The 19,296-nt window shown below is 45.4% G+C and overlaps 5 protein-coding genes across 8 annotated transcripts in view; 2 read left to right on the top strand and 3 right to left on the bottom strand.

The window, feature by feature from the left end:
• LOC117592630 (maternal effect protein staufen-like) overlaps positions 1-16,183 on the bottom strand; it is a 32,866-nt gene extending 16,683 nt beyond the window's left edge. Inside the window, exons 1-8 of one of the 3 annotated variants that reach the window (XM_034286569.1) lie at positions 15,917-16,183; positions 11,958-12,724; positions 10,375-10,501; positions 7,928-8,060; positions 7,791-7,867; positions 7,353-7,734; positions 6,563-7,290; positions 5,419-6,500 (exon numbers count right to left, since the gene is read on the bottom strand). In XM_034286569.1, coding sequence (XP_034142460.1) covers positions 5,764-6,500; positions 6,563-7,290; positions 7,353-7,734; positions 7,791-7,867; positions 7,928-8,060; positions 10,375-10,501; positions 11,958-12,608 — 2,835 coding nt within the window. In that variant the 5' untranslated portion in view covers positions 12,609-12,724; positions 15,917-16,183 and the 3' untranslated portion in view covers positions 5,419-5,763. Of the gene's footprint in view, positions 1-5,418; positions 6,501-6,562; positions 7,291-7,352; positions 7,735-7,790; positions 7,868-7,927; positions 8,061-8,796; positions 9,120-10,374; positions 10,502-11,957; positions 12,725-15,916 lie in introns of those variants that run through there. The other 2 variants (XM_034286571.1, XM_034286566.1) reach the window with 2 other exon arrangements.
• On the bottom strand, positions 1,930-2,608 carry LOC117592645 (39S ribosomal protein L52, mitochondrial). Of its 2 annotated transcripts, none has more exons than XM_034286587.1 (3): positions 2,477-2,608; positions 2,262-2,416; positions 1,930-2,196 (listed from the first exon to the last, which is right to left on the bottom strand). In XM_034286587.1, exons 1-3 carry the CDS (start codon positions 2,523-2,525, stop codon positions 2,008-2,010), a joined length of 393 nt encoding a protein of 130 aa, XP_034142478.1. In that variant the 5' UTR covers positions 2,526-2,608; the 3' UTR covers positions 1,930-2,007. The 2 variants fall into 2 exon arrangements, with proteins under 2 accessions (XP_034142478.1, XP_034142479.1); XM_034286588.1 differs by having other exon boundaries at positions 2,262-2,410; positions 2,477-2,592.
• LOC117592637 (mRNA export factor) lies at positions 2,734-3,978 on the top strand. Its single transcript, XM_034286580.1, has 2 exons — positions 2,734-3,214; positions 3,275-3,978. The coding sequence occupies exons 1-2, from the start codon at positions 2,807-2,809 to the stop codon at positions 3,905-3,907; spliced, it is 1,041 nt and encodes a 346-aa protein (XP_034142471.1). The 5' UTR covers positions 2,734-2,806; the 3' UTR covers positions 3,908-3,978.
• On the bottom strand, positions 3,973-4,692 carry LOC117592646 (NADH dehydrogenase [ubiquinone] 1 beta subcomplex subunit 3). The gene is made up of 3 exons (XM_034286589.1): positions 4,642-4,692; positions 4,260-4,404; positions 3,973-4,194 (listed from the first exon to the last, which is right to left on the bottom strand). The coding sequence occupies exons 2-3, from the start codon at positions 4,385-4,387 to the stop codon at positions 4,005-4,007; spliced, it is 318 nt and encodes a 105-aa protein (XP_034142480.1). The 5' UTR covers positions 4,388-4,404; positions 4,642-4,692; the 3' UTR covers positions 3,973-4,004.
• LOC117592639 (protein Aster-B) lies at positions 10,917-11,923 on the top strand. The gene has a single exon (XM_034286582.1). The coding sequence runs from the start codon at positions 10,990-10,992 to the stop codon at positions 11,878-11,880; it is 891 nt and encodes a 296-aa protein (XP_034142473.1). The 5' UTR covers positions 10,917-10,989; the 3' UTR covers positions 11,881-11,923.
• Positions 16,184-19,296: the final 3,113 nt, after the last annotated feature.

Below are 19,296 nucleotides of genomic sequence, written 5' to 3'. Positions count from 1 at the left end.
TTCTGGAAAAATACAAGCATAACGTATGGTGATGGCAGACTCTACTAAAAATTAGCAAATTTGTTTAATCTGTGGAAGGGGCTTGGGTCTGGGTCTGGGTCTGGGACTGAGTCTGAGTCGGAGCTGACAAAAAAGGGGCATGACTTCATAACTTGGGGGGACGGAAGTCATAAATGAATCACAAACGGCGAGGAATCTCGAAGAGAGCTGCAATTAGTTTGATTAGTCTTCTGTAAACCATCGTTAAGCAGATGGAATTAATCCCGAAAAAGACTTGGGCTTGCACATAAACGTTTTCGCACTTAATTATCCTCAGATGTTTAGAAGATTTAGCTCGAGACGGTAAATATAAACCTGCTAATTCAATAAATTTATAAGCAATTTATATAAATATAATTCCCCACCGTAAGTCCCGTCCGTCCCTTCCCTGCCCAGTCATAACAACATGTTCGTCGTTTTCCACAACATCTCATCTTTTCCACACAAAAGCCCGACGCACTGAGTAAATATTATTGCCAACTCCAACAGCAGCGACAACAGCAGAAAGGTGCGAAAAATCGCCAGAGCAAAAGGAAAACATAAGCAACAGAATCGAGTTCAGCGTGCATTACGTATACGCACGATTGGCTGCCTGCACTCGGACCGAAGCGAACTGCCCTGGGAGCACGTTTCTTTCAGCACGCTTTTGTGTCACACCCCCACAGATTCTTGGAGGTTGGTGCAAAATATCAGACGCTTTGGCTAATTTATGCACGACGTACGACAATCATTTTGCAGCCAGTCCGCCATGATTTGCACTCCAGCTGCTCGGTAAGTTTCCTCAGACTTGACTTCATGTGGGAAGGTAAATATCTAAATTTGCCGCCTTCCAGTAATATAATATTTACTTTAGCACGATTTTCGCCCATTCAATTGCTGCTCTTACCGCCTTATGACTGGTGTGAATTCTGATTACAATGAACTATGGAAAATTTCATGTCTGCCACCTGAGGGATCAATGGATCTCTGAGTTTTGACCTACGCTAAGTCAACAGAGTGAATGAAACTAGGAAGTAAGCTTCTCTCTGTCATGGAAATATATCAAAGCTGATTGCTGGAAACCAAGAGGAATACCCATTGGAGCTGATACTTTCCCTAACCCTCATGGAAGGTCTGCTGCTGCAGCGTAAGTTAAGTGGAGCACGTTTCTGTGAGAGCCGTTCTTGACCGCAACCAAGGCAAACACATTGCGAGGGAGTGCAAAATTCCTGATATCCTAACCGATTAGTCAAACAGCCACGAAAACAAGGGAGCCACTGGCAGAGCTCTGCAAATATTTAGATGGTAATCGCTTAAGCATACGCTTGTAGATCCATACATATTTATGTTTATTTGTGAGATTAATGTTTTTGTTATGCCCGGGCAACTCTTTGAGCACGATCTATTGAGAGCTCCAGGTGGCTTAGGTCGGAAGTGTGATCGAAGCATTCGTTGCTACCTTGTAAACGACCCTCGAGAACAGCTTACAAATGAACGCATTCACTTCCTTGTTGACAAAAATAGTTTGAGGAGCGATACAAATGTGATGGCGTAAGCCTTTTATTAGCGGCTTATGTGTGAATCGCTTCCGATTAAGCGTGCTCTCCCGCACAGTCGAGACTATTCTCGGCGCAGTCGGAAAAGCCTGCGACTCTTTCATCTCAACTAAATGTCAGGACACGTTGCCTCAAGTGCGTCACTGGCGTTTTAACACTTCATTATCGAGATATTCCCATCAAGCCAACGTATTCCTCAGCGTCGAGATGCGTCTCTGCTATTAGTTGCAATTAAATCCCGATTAGCAGTGTGTCTAATGAACGGACGACTGCGCCACGCTTAATACAGTTTGAGGAACGTTTTATAAACGTGTTTTCGGCAAACATGTGTTCCCACATCACAAGACCAATCGTATAGTTTTGAATTCTCCATTCACTAATCAACTTAGTATAGCTTAAAACAAGTAACATGCGGAAACAAAATATTTTGATGCTACTTTTTCTGCTGCAGCATCAGATGACCCTTGGGCTTCAATTTGTTCTCGATGATTCGCTGCTTCTCCGTGGCGGCTGCCACTTTGTTGCGTTCGTACCGCTGCTTCGCAAACTCCAGCTCTCCGCTCAGCTCGACGATTTTGGTGGCGATCTCTTGTTGCTTCAGCAGGCGCTTTTTCTGGTTGGACTAAAACAACAATCACATTAGTAGGCAGCTCGGATGTGGAAGTGTGGATAATAAGTAGTACATACACCCAGTGGCGTCGGTCTGCCATCAAGGAACGTGTAGTCGGGCAAATTGGTTAGTGGCCCAAATGCATTTGGATTCTCTGGGAGCCCCTTGTCCGCTCGCCACTTCTGGTCAATGGCACGAGCGGCGGTGGTAGCGACATGCCGCTGGCCTATCCCTGAAAGTACAGTTGTTTTATTTGTATGGAACATAAGTATGTTTTCAGTACGGTTCTCACCAGTGATTCCACTTGAGGTGGCAAGGCACAGCTTGGTGATTTGTAGCATTATTTGATTGTGGGTTATCAGAGGCTAAAAAAAAAACACAATTTTGACATAACCAACAGTATGACCCACCGCGGACTTATCGTAAAAATATACCGACTGACAAGACAGTTGTATTTATCCCACAGATATATCGATAAAAATGGTTTAATTTTAATTGCCTACGAATATATTGATTTATCAATAAATATTTAACACAACTGTCATCTCTAAGCAATACACAACACATTCGCGCGACAACAAAAACAAAACCAAAAATTCTGCGACATTTCAAGAATAAAATCATGTTTGGGGCCACACAATCATCGAATCGCATGAACGATTTCGAGGTGGCATCGCCGCCTGACGATTCTGTTTCGGCCTTGGAGTTCAGCCCAAGCACATTGCAGAAAAACTTCCTGATTGCCGGCAGCTGGGACAGCAGCGTACGGTGTTGGGAGGTGGAACAAAACGGAGTAACAGTGCCAAAATCTATCAAATCAATGGGCGGCCCAGTGCTCGATGTGTGCTGGTCTGACGATGGGACAAAAGTGTTTATGGCGTCCTGCGACAAGCAAGTGAAGCTCTGGGACTTGGGATCAGACCAAGTGATGCAAGTGGCGGCTCACGATGGGCCGGTAAAAACATGTCACATGGTGAAGGGGCCGAACTACACGTGTCTGATGACAGGATCTTGGGACAAAACATTAAAGGTGAGTCCTTGGAATTTTCTCAGCTCCAATTAACTGAATCTAAATTTCTTTGTGAAATAGTTTTGGGATACCCGGTCACCCAACCCAATGATGGCAATTAATCTGCCAGAACGCTGCTACTGTGCGGATGTGGAGTATCCCATGGCCGTTGTGGGCACTGCTTCACGAGGACTAATCATATACTCTCTGCAGAACACTCCCAGCGAGTACAAGCGGCAGGAGAGCCCATTGAAATATCAGCATCGCACCATATCGATTTTTAGGGATAAGAAAAAAGAGCCCACTGGATACGCTCTGGGCAGTATTGAGGGCCGCGTGGCCATCCAATATGTGAACCCGGCCAATCCCAAAGATAATTTTACCTTCAAGTGTCATCGCTCTACGGGCACCTCTGGCTTCCAGGACATTTACGCCGTTAACGACATCGCATTCCATCCGGTGCACGGCACTTTGGTCACTGTCGGCTCTGATGGCACATTCAGCTTCTGGGACAAGGACGCCCGTACTAAGCTCAAGTCTAGCGATGCCATGGATCAGTCTATAACCAAGTGTGGTTTCAATTCGAATGGCCAAATATTCGCATACGCGGTCGGATACGATTGGTCAAAGGGCCATGAATACTTCAATCCAGGAAAGAAGCCTCAAATTTTTCTGCGCTCTTGCTATGAGGAATTAAAGCCTCGGATAAACTGATTGGAGGCTTGTTTTAGTTTGGAGCTAATCGACAGTATGAACTGCGAATAAAATTAAATCACCACTTTGAATGTTTATAGATTTTTAATCAATTTCACTAATGGTGGCCCTTGTCGTCGTGACCGTGTCCATGGTCACCCTGGCCCTTGCCAATACCCAGTCCGTACTCGACGGCAATGGTAGCAAGAAAGGCGCAGAAGCCAACGCCGAGACCGCGGAACATGAAGGTGTTCAGACGAGATCTGTGGGTGCCGAAGGCCTTCTTCTCGTAGCGCCAGGCTTCATTCCTGCAAGAATGCAAACAATGGTAATCAAATAAGATGAAGAGTACGTTGCAATTGAATGTAATTACCTTAGCCACGGATCACTCAGCCCCTGGCGGCCCAGAGCTTCTTTCACTTCCAACAGCTGTGGCACATTTTCCACCTTGTAGATCGAAGGATGTGGTACCTTGTAGGGTTCTCCGTGATGTCCGCCCATTGTGTGCTATTCCTTTGCTAAAAATTTGAAACAAATCAATTGGATTCTCTGTGTTATTTGCAATGTTTAACCTATCGCTGAACAATTACATAAGAATGTTTATGTTTTGAAAACTTTTCCGGCCTGCTGGGCAAACTAAAATTACGAGCAATCAAGTAAAATTCTCTCTAAATGCTGTTGCAACTGTGGCAACCCGCTTAATTTATGTAAATTACATAAAATATATTAAAAACTAAAATTAATAAAATACACACAGTTTAGAGCTGGAGATGATCAAGGGACGATAAGTTTTCTCAGCTGATTTATCGATGTATCGCGCAAAAGCGCTAAAAAATGCCAAAAAGAGTGTGCACACGAAAGCGTCTATCGCCGTTTCGAATAAGCATTTGCCAATCTACATTTTTGAATATTTCTTTATTATTTAAACGTAAATCCGTAGAACATTTGTAATTTGTAAACGTGCTTAAGTGAAAATATACATGAATTACTTTCCATTAGAATTACACTAGTTACACAATAAGTAATAGTAATATTTGCAGGATTTTGTATATATTAATAGCGATACTTTTTTAATTAACTTATATATTGTGTGTTTGTGATTATATTAATATATGAACTTCTTCACTCTAAAACACTGTCACTACAATTGGAAAAAGGAAATCGTTTTAAAGCATACAATAGATACATTTATACTCATATAACAAAATACTGTTCCTTCCTTACAATCTTGATATTTTTGTCATTTTGCATTGTATTGTAAAAGCTAGTTACAAAAACGCATGTTCCGCATGCCCCTCACTCTTAAAATACAATACATATATAGGTGTATATTCATAAAGAATTCTCACAATCGGTTAAATCATATTCAGTTCCATCGAACCCACTTTTAAGCTTAATTCTGATCTGGAAATGCGGAAAGCACGTACATTCATTCAATCAATCCATTAATCTATAAACATTTCATCTACTCTTGGAAGCGACGTTTTCTCAACTAAATTTTACAATATTTCTGTGTTTGTTTTCGCATTACTTTTCTGTGTTTGGGTTCTCTGCTTTGCAAATGCCTCGAGACAATCAAGGGACGGGACCAGCTTCTCCATTCTCTGCTCTGCACTTAAGGTTACGCTTGGTTAAAAGTTAAAAGGGTTCCATTCATTTGCTGGCTGTGAGGGTGGGGGTTGGGGGGCTATATCTGGGTTAAATAGGTTTCTGTTGAATCACATTTTGAATTTCTAAAGATTAGTTGATTTTTTTTTTCATAATTTAACACATGTTGCTACAACAATTTAGGTATTTTGAAATTAAATTGTACTTTCAACTTGTGTTCCTTTCTCCGCTCTAGTTTCCACTTCCTGTTTTCTTTTCCCTGTCACTCTCTAGATCCTGTCCTCGGCCAGAATCTCGTTGAGCAGTCGATTGAGGCTGTCCAGGCCGGTCAGAAAGCCGCCGTCGGGTCCATGGTGAACGGGCGCCACGGGCGGAGTGGGCAGCATGCTGCCATTGCGTGGCACAAAGGCCGTGTGTGCAAAGTCAATGAGACGCACGTCTACAAAGCACTGCGAGTCGTCTGTGGGTGGCGCCGACATGTCCAGCGACTTGGAGCCATGCTGTAGCAGTGCAGAGTTACGCTGTTGCAGCTCAATGCCACCGCTGTTGTTGTTCTCCCCCTCAGCACTGGTACTGGCACTGGAGCGACGCTCCAGCGAGTCCAGGAGTATGCCTGCCAGCATGGAGTTGGGCTGCGGCGCTGTCTTTGCGGGCGATGAGACGGTGGAGACGGGTGTCGAGATGATTGTAGACTTTTTGGCTTCCCTCGAGTCGCAGTCATCGTGGGCAGCATAGTGTTCGTCGTCGTCTTTGCAGCGCAGACGTTTGACAGCACCCTTGACCGATTTGAGGGACGAGGCGCTGGAGGAGGGGGGTGAAACCAGAGACTTGACGGTGCCGCTGTTGGAGACACTTGAGTTGCCGGCAGTGTGTGGAGGAGAGGTTGGCTCAGTCCCTGTGCCTGGGGATGCCGCATCGAACGATTTGTAGCGCTTGAACATGGCCTCTGTGGGTCCAATAACGCTGCCCTCGAAGTCGGAACTGGCATCGTCGGAGCTGTTGTTGCCTGTGCAAGAAATTAACTGAATAATATCGGAACACAAGATCGAAATAATGTCGCATTCTTACATGTCTGTCGACCGCTGGCAACGGCCTTGATCTGCTCGGACAGGCCGGAGAAGTCGTCGCTGCTGTTGCTGCTGTAGTTCATCCAGGAGTCACCGGAATGTGGCGATGAGGTCGCCACGTTGGGCAAAGCTGGCTCTGGATCCAGGAATACTGTCTCTTCGGAAATTGGAATGAATGCGGGTGCGGGCTGTGCACTGCCGTTCTGGCCCTTAGCGCCCGCCGATTTGGCAGCCGTGACGCCACAGCTGCGTGGCGGTGGCATGGCGGCCGGGTGTGCCTGATCCTCATCCTCTTCCTCGTCGGTGGTGGTGATGCTGGCCGACGAATGCTTGACTCCGCGGGCCGCTGCCTCCCCAAAGCCGCGCTTGTGCAGGTGTCGACGCGTGGCCAGATTCAGCAGCGAGCTGGAATCATTCGATGCATCCGCATCGTAGTTGCAACCATCTCCGCCCGTGCTGCTATTGGTGGCCGAGGCATTGCCGCTGTCAGCAGCCACCAACTGCAGGTCATCGTCCGTGTCATGGGGCTCCAGCTCGTCGCCAGCCTCATGGCCCGCCTCGTCTTCGTCTTCGAGGTCGTCGTCATCTATGCTGTTCTCCGGATGATAGTCAAAGGCTGTTGTCGAGATGGTTGCCGACTTGGGGGCCTCCGGCCACTCATCCAGGCTAATCGATGGTGGGTAGGCCATCGGATTCTCCTCAAAGCCCTCGTAGACAATGAGCAGGGAGCTGATGGGGACATGGAAAGTAAGTCACAAGTCACAAGGATCTCAGGAGTTCCTCGATCTTACCAGGAGTAGAATCTGTAGCTGGACTGCTTCTCAATAACTCTGCGCATCTGAAGCAGTCGCTGCAGGATCTTGCGAATCACACGGATCCTCAGCCGGAAGCCGTTGTAGAAGAAGTCATGAAGGGCCTTCTTGAAGCCGTCCTCGTTGAGCTCGCGGCCCCAGTACTTGTCGCGCTTGGCATACTGCTCGAGATCGGCCTGGTAGGTCTGCATGCCACAGAGGCGCACACCAAGGGAGCCCGAGGTGCTGGCTGCGCACTTGGCCATCTGCTTGGAGCGCTTCTCCGCCGAGGCATCGTCCCCATGCTGGCGGGTGCCCATCTTCAGATCGAGAATGCAAGGATTGCGGAACTGCGAGGTGATGTTCTCGAGCATCAGGAAGTCTGCAAGCGCAAGGGTTAAGTCTCAGCTTAGGTTGGGGTTATAATGGATTACTCACATTGCTTATTGGAGTTGTCAAGTTGGGAGATGCTCTTGATGACATCGGCTGCGTTGCCATTCTTGTGGACCTTCATTCTGAAAATGTATACACGTATAGCTGGTTCTCATTCTTGGCTGTTTGACGGGTTCACTTACCTCAGCACTTCGTCCCGCTTCCTCTTGGAGGCGCTCATCTTGCGGACGGGCACGGCGGCAGCATCGTCCCGGAAACTGGGCGAGTATCGCTTGTCCAGCTTGACGCCTCCCATGCTGGTGGCTTGCATGACGCCTGGAATAGAAATAGAGTCGGGACCGGTACAGAGATTAGTGGATTGTAGCAGGCGTCTCTTGATCTTGATCTTGTAGTTGTATGTAGTTTAGCATCGAATCGACACGACAATTGGGGTCGGGGTTAGGGGTTACGTTAAGGCGGTCTAATGTGTTAAATGGATGCGGAGGCAGCGGTCCCTTACTTATGCACGACAGTTAGCAGACAGATCGATAGAGTGAGTCGCGGGACAGACAACAAGCATTTCCGACGGATAATTCCAACATTGGTGGAATGATCTGTATGAAACATCAGACGGAATCAGAGGGGTTCCCACAGACATTCATATGGTTATGTATCGTAGTATTAATATAACAAAAACAAAAAAAAAATCGTACCCAATTGTAGACCTAATATCTAAGACCAAGTGGGTGCAATCAGTGAGAGACTTAACGAGCCGACGCAAGAACAAGAACAGGTGCAGGAGGAATAGTAGGAGCAGGAGATACAGGAGGAGGAGCCGGTTCTGTTTACAAAAATGAATTTCATTCAAATTTCTCTTCGGTGGGTGATGGTTTTTGGGTGCCCTAAACTTAAGTGTAACTTTAACTTAAAGGAAATGGAACATCTTAGCTAACATAATCGTATTGTAATTGTAATAGTATTGCAGATTGCAGATTGTAGATTGGTAATTAACATAGTATATGTAGGTAGTATGTAAAATAGATAGTAGATAGAGAGTTTTATTCATACAAACCCTTTTCGGCCATTGTCTTGCTTTGGCATTGCCTTTGGCTTGGCTTGGCTCGCTTGCATTTCTAATCGGCTGTGAGAGTCTTCGAGACGTGGAGGTCAGGAGACAGACAGAGCAGAGATCCGAGCCGATCGGTTCGGTTGGGATCGTTAGGGAGACCGGATACGAAGACGGAGACGACGATGACAACAACAACGTTTGAGGGGGGCAGCACGAGGCACGAGCACGATGTGCGTTCTGAACAAACACATAAAATAAAACTCGATTTTGTTTGTTGCATTTCGGAAAATAAATTGGAAAAATTGCAATTTGTTTTTGGTTTTTGATTTAAAGATATTTTATGGTGTGTTACTCTCTCTCTCTCTCTCTCTCTCTCTCGTTCCGGTTCGGATCAGTTCGGTTCGGTTTGGTTCTGCTTGGATATTGCTTGGGGCAGCCAGCGGCAGATCTCAAGAGCGGTTCTGTCAGTCAGGCACCTCGAACCTTTGGATAATACGAGCATAGAGCGTATATGTAGTGGCAAGGGGCCGATCCACGTCCCCCGATCCAGGCCTCCATAGAGTGCCCGAATCGAGGTTGTGTCCTGGCCGTTCAAGTTCAATGATTGTAGAATTTTTGCAATCAAAAATTGTACAACCTCAATGGGGAGGATTCACAGTTTGTAGGTTTACTTTACTTTGGAGTGGTGATTTCTCTTGGAGTTGTTGTTTGGTTGTTTATTTATTTTTGTATTATTTTGCGACTTACCCGATGCTGTCTGTTTTGTTCGGTTACTAACTAAAAGGTTTTGATATTTGTTTATCGATCATAATATTCCCTGGTTCTGGGATGGTTCTGGCTCTGGTTGTGGCAGATACAAATTTGTTGTTTTCTCTTTTATTTTCGTATCTCACTTTTCGTATTACAAATCGTTAAAGCTATGATTTTAGCTACATATTTAAATGTATGTAAATGGTTCAGTCTTTTCGTCAGTTTTTCTTTGCTTTTTTTTCTTTATTGTTTTTTTCTTTTTTAGTTTTCTTTTTTGTGCTCTGTTTTATTGTAATTTCATATCAATAAAAAAACTTACAGACTACAGATATATAGATATCACATATTTGAGATGTTTATTTGTTAGAGAAAATAAATACTTAAAATAATAAATGATATTCGAATGCGACTTTGGCTTTATCTAAGGACGATACAAGAGGAGCAAACGCATATTGTTTGTTTGTTTGTTTGTTTGTTTGTTTGTTTGTTGATTTCATTCATCAGTTGTTTTTTGTTTTGTTGCGAGTTAGTACAGCAAACAAAAGTTCGATACATTCTACGATAAATGTGTGTTTGTTGGTAAATGTGTTTATGTGTATATAGAAAGATGGCAGCTTTAAGCTGTATTCCGATTCGCTGTTCATTCATTCATTTTCTGATTCATTTATTAATATTTGTTTATATAGAGTAGAACGATTAGTTGTTTCGAAACGAAAGATCAAATGAAGCGCTTCGACTGAATCGACAAGTTGATATTCTTGAACGTGTGAGATCGCTGTGATCTGGTATTTGAAGGGTGTGGTGTGGTGGCAATAAAGGCCGGTATCTTACCTTTGTATTTGGGCACAAACTTCAGTATGTCCTGCGGAATGTTCTGGTAAAAGTCCAATTCCCGCAAGTTCAGGGGCTTAATCACCGTCGACTGGTTGAGCAGCAACAGGCGAGTGTGTCCTCCGACCTGTAAGTACAAAAGTAGAACATAATTAGCGTAAATTCCATCAATAAAAGGCAAACATCCACTGCCTGATATTATCATAATCGTTATCATGCGAATTGGGGTATTTTTTTAGCTATTCTAACGCTCTGACGCGTGGCCAAAACCACAACCAATGACATCTTATCGCCTCCTACGTCATTTCTTGGTTTTAATCTGTGGAAGTGCCCGGACAGCGAAAGTGCGAAAAGTACATTGAAGCTCCGAGCGAATGCCACAGCTTATCGAGAAGTCGGGGAAACATAAAAAAAGAAAGAAACAAATGTTACTGCGCTGGGCAAACACACATTCATATCACCGTCGAGACACTGTCTCCAGATAAGGAGCAAAACGACTCAGCAATCAGTCATTTGTTTTCAAATGCCATTTGTTTCAATTCATTGACAGCAAAATTATATTTATCTCTGAAGTGGGCAATGCCCGACGAGAGGATTTGCTAGAGACTGGCAGCCATGGATGCACTGCGGAAACAGTTGGGGAAGTGGGCGGGCACCAAGTCGCCCCGACCCGGGGCCTCAAAATCGGACAGGTCCACCACCACGACCAGCAGCAGGTCCATCTCTCGACAGTCGACAGGTTCCACGTCCAAGCGGCGTACCACCAGACACACCAAAGCCGTGGCCTTCGACCACAATAAGTACGCGGTGACTGGTGGCAAGGCAAAGGGCAAAGCGTCGAGCGCAAGGATGACGACCGTGGAGCCTACCATCACGAAACGAGGCATGACCGTGGTGGAGCTGATCGTGCCAATTAGGGACTCGCTTGGGGGCAAATACTACTGTGATGCGCCACATGAGGGCCGCAAGGTGCTTCAGGAGAAGCTTCGCATCCATGTGGATGCTCTTTTTCATATGCTGTTCTCCGCCAAGTCGCCCTTCTTCCAAAAATTCCACGAGACGCGCCATTCGACGGATCTGAAGTTGGGCGAGTGGCGGAAGAATGCCGCAGGTCAGAACGAGCGCGTCATCACGGTCACCGTCGCCCTGAAGGGCAATGTCGGCCCCAAGGTATCGAAAGTCACCGAGACGCAGACACTGCGCGCTTGCACACACCCCGGCCAGCTGTACTCCATCGACGCGACCAGCGTCAATGCGGAGATTCCCTATGCGGACTCCTTCCTGGTCAACATGCACCTGTGCCTGCGCGGCACCCCTGAGGGTCACACCGAAGTCCTGGTCATGGCCCAAGTCAAGATAATCAAGCCAGTGTGGGCAGTGGTCCAGTCGTTCATCGAAAAGAACACATTTGCCGGAGTCGAGGAGTTCTTTCAGTCCCTCTACAGTGCCCTGATCAGGGATCAGAAGAGGACCACAATGCTGCCTGCCAGCAGTTCCACTTATTAGAGCGGACAGTTGCCCATTAATATATACTAGCTGTTAGCCATTATTTAGTTGACTTTGCTTTGGAGGGAGGTACTAACCTGATTGGAGAGCGGGTGCAGTGCCACTTCATCTTCGTTGTCCAGGAGATCCTTGCCCAGCTGAGAGGGGGTCTTTGATTTGCCGTCGACTGACGCCTCCGAGCACTGCCTTAGCCACGCCGCATGGACCTTGGGACCACTGGATATGCCAGATGCTACGTCTGGAGCAGCAGCTGCGTCCGGCAATGGTTGCTGCTGCTGTTGCTGTCTGTTGATGCCACTGACACTACTGCTGGAACTGCTGGGGTGGCTGTTGCTCACCGACAGTTGCTGGAGATTGGCGGTTACCAGGCTGCTGCTTGTGCTGACGCAGCTGCTCCTTGGGCCAGCAACATGGTGCTGATGGTGATGGGGTGTTGAGGGAGAGACTGACGTTGCCGGAGAGCCTGGCTGCTGGAGGAAACTGGAGCCGCTAGCAAACTGCAGCTGGGACTGCAACTGGCTTAGGCTGGTGGAGATTTGGGCAACCAGTTCCTGCTGCTGCTGTTGCTGCTGCTGCTGCTGCTGTTGTTGTTGCTGCTGCTGCGCCTGCTGCTGTTGATGTAGATCACGTCCATGAATGCGTTGTTGCTGCTGTATATTTGGAACATGCTGCTGATATGACGACAAGTCAGAATCTCCCATGCCCCAATCCCCCAAGAAATATACCATTCCCTGCCGCGCGAATCAGTGTAACGAGCTCTGTGGATCTTCCTCCTTGTGGCTTCTGTTGCTGCTTTTACCGCTCGACGCTCGGCGTTCACTCTGATGCGGCTTTGTTCTTCTGTCTGCAAAGATAGACCATAAATTCCATTACTAAATGGGACATGTTCACCGTATTTCCCCATGGAATCCCCCACAATGTGACCCTCTTGATCGGTTAATCGTTTTGATCGTACACTGAACCGGTTTCGACACTACGCTGCCCCCCAGGTGCCGTGGGATCTCCGGTGTGGTCGGAACAAGTGCATTCTGACTACCAGCAGGCGACAAGCCGGGTTCAATGTCATTTCCGCCGCGGAACACGCACACTACGGACACGTACTTATACGGTTTCGATTCATGCTACATGCGATCGGCCATTCTGTTCCGGTTTACGCGGGGAGATCTACTGGATAACCATAGGGAAGATCGCTAAGCCAGATGTAATGATCATGAACACCTCAACACAGAACACAGCAAATCAGCTGAGAACATTCGCTCTGTGGGTGACTGAATCGTTCGATCCCTCTCTACTATCTCTCCGACAATAGCAATTAAATCGCTTAATGAAGCGTATGTATAATGGAACACAATTGGGAGGGGAACGGAGACGCAGAGGAGGACTGAGATTGGACCGAGCCAAGCGTGTGGCACGTGCATCTATAGATCACGAATAGGTTCGGGGGCGAAATTGCGTTGCAGACAGGTTCCACCAGTCTCCAGTTCCAGTTCCAATTCCAATTCCAATTCTAATCGGAAATTCAAATATGGAACTGCAGACGTCATAAAGATAAGAAAATCTCCCCAGATGCGTATTCCTGTGCACATTTGCTAGCAATTAGTACCTGGCTCATGTTTACCTGGCCTGTAGGGCCCCAGACCTTAGCGATAAAGGGAACTTAGATATGGCCACAGATCAGATAGTAACTACTGTGCGGAACGAACCGTAGCCTGACTTCTAGGAACCACAAAGCGATTAAAAACAGCTACGACTACGACGCTGTGCTGTGCTGTTAGGTTCAAGTGGCGATGATGAGGTTCATTAACTTGAGTGATTCATGCCGCCGCCGCCCGGCGGGCATTGTCTTGTCTACGCGAAAACCATACGGAGAAATATTATCGCTAAGAGCTAAGGCTATTCGCACAAGAAGTTATTTTTAACAAAAGCCTTAAAATAACGCATATATTTACTTGCCTTTTTTTGGCATTATCCACAAAGTTTCGAGGGAAAATGTCAGGCTAAAGACAAGAAAATTGATTGCAGCACGGAAGGCACCACACACAGACACACTTTCGCTGGCTCTCTCACATGTTTAGCTATTATACGAGTATGGCTGGCTAATCGGGCGGCCAATTAATTGCATGCCATTAAAGATCGAAGATTGAAGATCAAGTTGAGGCAGCGCTATAAAGATCAAGCTGATTCAGCAAAATCTGACCTTATCAGAGAATGGAAAAAAATGTGGAATCTGTTGGGGAATGAAATGGAATGGAAAAATGGCAATCAAACAGAGACCGAAATAAACAAAGGAAAAGGAGGAGGAAATCCATACATACAAACATTTGATATGTATATTGCGACGTAAAAACTATGCATGGAACTCCCTCAGTCAGTCCCCAGGGTATGCTCCACATTCTGAGTGTATGTACATATGTATATAAAGGTGCCTGAAAGTGGGTCAACGCAGACAGAGAGACCGCCGCTGTAACAGCGAGACCCCAAACAGCTGCAATTGCGACGCGGAGGCCAGCCGCCAGCCAGGCAAACATATTTCCGAGCAGCGCTCTATTGGAAGATATTGCTCCCCGAAAGCAAATTTAATTAGCAAATCAGAGAAGGAAGCAAAATGGAGCCGATGTCGACGATAGCCATGACAACAAAGCGAAACAATACAATCATTACCCATTTACGAATAGATTAACTTTCGGTATTTCCGCAACATTCTGGCTACGTAATGCGACTAAAGTTAGAGTATTCGAAAAGGTCTGGGCACTGATTCGTTGAATGTGGCGTGGCATTGTCTGATGCCAACACCAGAAAACAAATGAAAAGTGCAAATTGAAAGCTAAACAAACACGTATTGATATCAATTTGAAAACATTCTCACACACACACATACATAGTGTTTATTGAAATATCAGACTTTGATAGACATACAGGCATATAGTGTTGATTAAATGAAATACAAAACATACTCGGAAAGTTCGAGTATGTTCTGTATTTAATGGCAACAAAACAAAGACCAGGTAGAGAGAAGCGGAGCACCTGATAGTTTGTAAATGGAATAGTAGCTGCGAAACGAATCGAATTCGTAAACCTGACCCGCATGCAAATGAAAAAAAGGAGGCCTGCCTGGCCAGACCTGTAGCCCCCTTCCTCTACAATCGCTGTGGACCCGAACTATGGCCCACTGTACTGATAACGAAAGGCAGATTAAACGGAATTTGGCGAACACTTAGCAACAACAAAAGAGCATTACATGAAAAGCAATTCAAAAAGAAAGCCCTGCGATTAGCGCTCAAAGGGAGGGACTATGACAAAACGAGAGCTGGGACAGCGAGAGGGAACAGCAGCAACAACAGTTATCTTTGTGACCGTTCGTCGGCAAAACGAAAGCCAAATCTTGCGACAAGCAAAAGCGATAAAAACAAAAGGCAAAGAGCACTTGAAACTGGACTAGTACAATGGAGATTTTGTGCAATTTAAACGGCAATTAGTCATGCACGTATGATCTTCAGGAGGCAATAGCAGTTTCAATGGAAAACTTTACCAGTTTTGGACGGGGATTTTATATACTTATGGCCATACGAGTATTTTTTGATTATACCAGTTTTTGGGGCAGGTTGATTACAATATTTCGCATATCAAAACAAAAAGCAGCTGTGAAGTCGATATCTAAGCGAATTACGTGCCAAATATACGATGACGGGAGGAAAGATCTAGCCAGCACACACATTCACAACAAAGCAGACGTAGAGATAAAACGTTTTCAAAACAAAAGATTAACACAAAAGAGATAGCCAAAGAAGAAGCAAGGAAGCAAGAAGAAAAGAAAGAAACGCCACTTCAACAAAAAAAAACGATGACGTCGCGAACAGGCAGAGAGAGGGAGAGCGAGCAAGAGTCTCTCTAGCTATTTTTACAGTATACACGAAAAAAAAAGTTAAGTAAAATACACACGCACACATACGAATCCCACAAATCACTCACACACACACAACTCGGGGCTAAAATTGCTAATCGTTTTCTTGGCTCCGTTTCGTTTAAACAAATTTACCTTTTTCGAGACAACTACGGTTGTCCCCAATTGGTTGTTAACTTTTCCAATTTGTTGGCTTAGTTTTCATTCAGTTTGCATTTTCCACAGTGAAAATCTCACACACACACACACACAAGCACTTGTATGTATACGGTTTTATGCTTCTCAATTAAATTTGATTTCCCACATGCGCGTTTTAGCTTATTTTGCACTTTATCACGCACCACAATACTTTTAAGCGCAAACACGTCCGACTGGTCCCACTGGTAAAATTTTTATATTATTAAAAAAGGTTAAATATGTTATTTTGGATTTTGCTGCGCGCGGCGGATGGGAAATTTCTGTCGGGGAAATTTTCAGGGGAATGCTCTCCTGTGTGTAAACGGTCGGGGAAATGCTCTCCTGTGTATAAACGGTCGGGGAAATTCTCTCTTGTGTATAAACGGTCGGGGGAATTCTGTCTTGTGTGTACACGGTCGGGGAAATTCTCTCCTATTTCGGTTGGGTGCTCATAACTGCGTACAAATTAGGTCCCTGTGATAAGAATAAAAGATAAAGATAAACCCAGTAAAAATCCGGACACGCCTTTTTTATATAATAAAATATTTTTTAACATATTCTCATCATTTTTTGTTTGACACAAATTAATAAATAAAATATAAATGCGATTTTACCCTGAAGAAAAGGCGATTCCGCGCCCATTCAAAAAAACCTTCCTCTCACTATTATGAACTCAAATCAAAAAACTAAGTAAAAAAATGTTGTCCCGCTTAGAAGATATTCATTTTTTTACATTGGTTCCACCTACTCAACCCATCACCTGTCATAGCCAGGTGAAACCAGATTTTCCATGAGAATATCCAACACGCTCTAGGGCCACGTGAGTGACTCCTTTGACAAATCATCCAGGGGCACGCACCAGATCCTTTGCAGGATGGCCAATTAGTGGGTCAACATTGAAAATCCAGATATGATCTTTCCAGCCAGCCAGAGCACTGACCAAGATTCGGAGAAATAAATTCTATTTCGGACCAATTGTGACAAAAAAACAATAAACAATGGGAAATCTCTTTGGCAAACTGTTTTTTCCGTTAATCTGCGGGCCATTGTTTGTCCAATAAAAATTCCAACGCAAATATTTGTTGACGGAAGCCGCTGGGGGCCAAGAGCCGGGCGGGCAGCACCTCTCTGGCACCTCCCTGGTTTCCGGATGGGTCTTACGCGCCCTAATTAAATTACGGGGACCAAAAACACGACGGGAACAGCTGCTCTTTTGTTGACAAACGACTCGACATTTGCCATTATCGTTCACATCTTATCGCAGAATATTCCATTAGGCATCGGCAATCTATGGCACGATCGGCAGGTAAGGAGTGCGACGAGGTGATATATTGATACTCATAGCCTGGAAACACTTGACAAAGAATCAGCTGTGGATCATGGGGATTTCTGCCATTCAAGTGCAGCGATCGATCGCTGGATCGCTCGATACCATTAAAAAGTTGAGCGATGACTGCAGCTATCAATTATTTCCATATAATCCTTCATCAATTTGAGTACGGAACCTAACCCCTTGCCATCGCCTGTCTAAATGTCGGGAAATTCTCGTATATTTACACCGTAGCCGTACCACGTACGGGAATTGCAATTGCCTAAGGCTATTATCGAAAGTGTTTACGGGTACGGGTTCTCTAGAACAGAGAACACACAGCAGCAAATGAAATGAAAATCATCGCGTGAGCTTCCGTGGCGGCGTCTCCATTTGGCACATCCGAAAATAAAACTCAAAAGGTTTCATTCAGCTTGGAAAATGGCAAAAGTGACGCAACACCCGGATATTTTTACACCAAACACAAGCAAAATAGATAGCAACAGAAAGGGCAGCCATGTCGACATACTCGTCTGCTGTGTCGTGCCCCACTCATAACCGATAAGAGCTGTTCCGTCCCCCATCCTCTGAGAACGGCCTAGAACCCATTCCCATACATTGTGCCATCCCAGAGACCCTGAGGCGTCCCATAAATAATTTATTCAAAGCCCTTTAAGCTCTGCCCAGCAGGAAGAGGACGAGGATGAGTATGAGTATGGGAGGAGGCAAGGCCATTCATTGTCAAGGCTCTGGGGCAGTAAGTGGGCGCCACACCGCTTGACGCTTCCATTGTTCGTCGAGCTGCCATCCTTGACATTGACTTTGACTGCAGTCGAGCGAGCCCTGGCCCGTCCTTCTCTTTGTTGAGTGCTTATACCACACTGTGTATGCATGCAGATTTGAATGTTCCTTCCATGGGGCATCCAGAATGCAGGTCAGAACGGGCTTTACAATAGCTTACAACGTAATCCCAGATTAAGTTTACCTTCTGCACGTGCCTCACTCATGCCTGGCCTCCTGAATTATAATATTAGAATATTTAATTGACTGTGGAACGCTCTGAAATAAATAAATATACGTACGTACGATTATGTTCTCAGCAAATGTGTTTGGCTACCTGGCAAATATGTATGACTATTTCCCATTTTATAAGTGTGTGGGTTTTTGGGGCCTGTTCCGCTGTCAGGCGGGGTAAACACAAGTCAGATGGTGCCCGATGATGAGGGATTACTCATTCGGCAGAGGCTTCTAGTGGGCCAATTTTGCTGACAGCAGCAAGAAGCCAGCAAGGGAAGCTGTCACTCAGCCACATGTGTGATGATGATGTCGTCAATCATTTACAGGATGTAAAGCTGCTAGATGTTTAATCGTATTATGAATAATTGTTAAGCCGACAATCAAAACGGAAGTAGATACATATGTAAGTATCCTCGATTAGTGATGGATGAGAGACGACCTTGAGCGGGAGGCTGTCGCATTCGCATCCGCTTTGCCAGGGACATGCGCTGCACCTAAGACTTTTATCATTATCGATTTTCGTGCGCAAGGACGTGGTAGTTGTTCTGTCTCTGTGTCTCTGGCATTGGGCTTGCATTAGAAAATTGAACCACAACTAGAGAGAGTAGCGAAAAGATATGCGTGCAAGGAGCCAGTTTTCTTTGAGCCCCACCAACTTGTCCCCAGCTCACCTCCACTCAATTTACATTAGATATTCGCATGCAGATATATTCGTACCCATGTATAGTAGTTCCAGTCCGTGCCTGGTTGTCTGCTGCATTATTGATAACTATTATTGAAAACACGCGCCTGCCGCTCGTGTGATTCCAGCTTAATTGAAAAGACTTTAAGAGAACGGCTGAGGCAACAGCAGTTAGGCAATTGAAAATGTACAATAGCAATCAAATAAGTTATTCATCATTTTGCCCCAGTTACCTATGTATGATGAACAAACAGAGTTTATCAGCTGATTTTCATTAGTCAGAAATCAAAAGAATTGAACTAAATAGATGGAGATGCCTATGGCAAATAG

This window comes from Drosophila guanche, unplaced genomic scaffold (assembly GCF_900245975.1).
Source record: "Drosophila guanche unplaced genomic scaffold, DGUA_6, whole genome shotgun sequence".
Classification (NCBI taxonomy): domain Eukaryota; kingdom Metazoa; phylum Arthropoda; class Insecta; order Diptera; family Drosophilidae; genus Drosophila; species Drosophila guanche.
The sequence above is the reverse complement of the archived record's forward strand: the minus strand, read 5'-3'. Positions and strand labels throughout refer to the sequence as shown.

Coding starts and splice junctions, on each gene's coding strand:
- LOC117592645 (XM_034286587.1), bottom strand. CDS start 2,525: ATGCTACAAATCACCAAGCTGTGCCTTGCCACCTCAAGTGGAATCACT. Junction 2,417..2,476: donor CACCTCAAGTGGAATCACTG/GTGAGAACCGTA, acceptor CTGTACTTTCAG/GGATAGGCCAGCGGCATGTC. Junction 2,197..2,261: donor GCAGACCGACGCCACTGGGT/GTATGTACTACT, acceptor TTGTTGTTTTAG/TCCAACCAGAAAAAGCGCCT.
- LOC117592637 (XM_034286580.1), top strand. CDS start 2,807: ATGTTTGGGGCCACACAATCATCGAATCGCATGAACGATTTCGAGGTG. Junction 3,215..3,274: donor CTTGGGACAAAACATTAAAG/GTGAGTCCTTGG, acceptor TTTGTGAAATAG/TTTTGGGATACCCGGTCACC.
- LOC117592646 (XM_034286589.1), bottom strand. CDS start 4,387: ATGGGCGGACATCACGGAGAACCCTACAAGGTACCACATCCTTCGATC. Junction 4,195..4,259: donor CTGAGTGATCCGTGGCTAAG/GTAATTACATTC, acceptor GCATTCTTGCAG/GAATGAAGCCTGGCGCTACG.
- LOC117592639 (XM_034286582.1), top strand. CDS start 10,990: ATGGATGCACTGCGGAAACAGTTGGGGAAGTGGGCGGGCACCAAGTCG.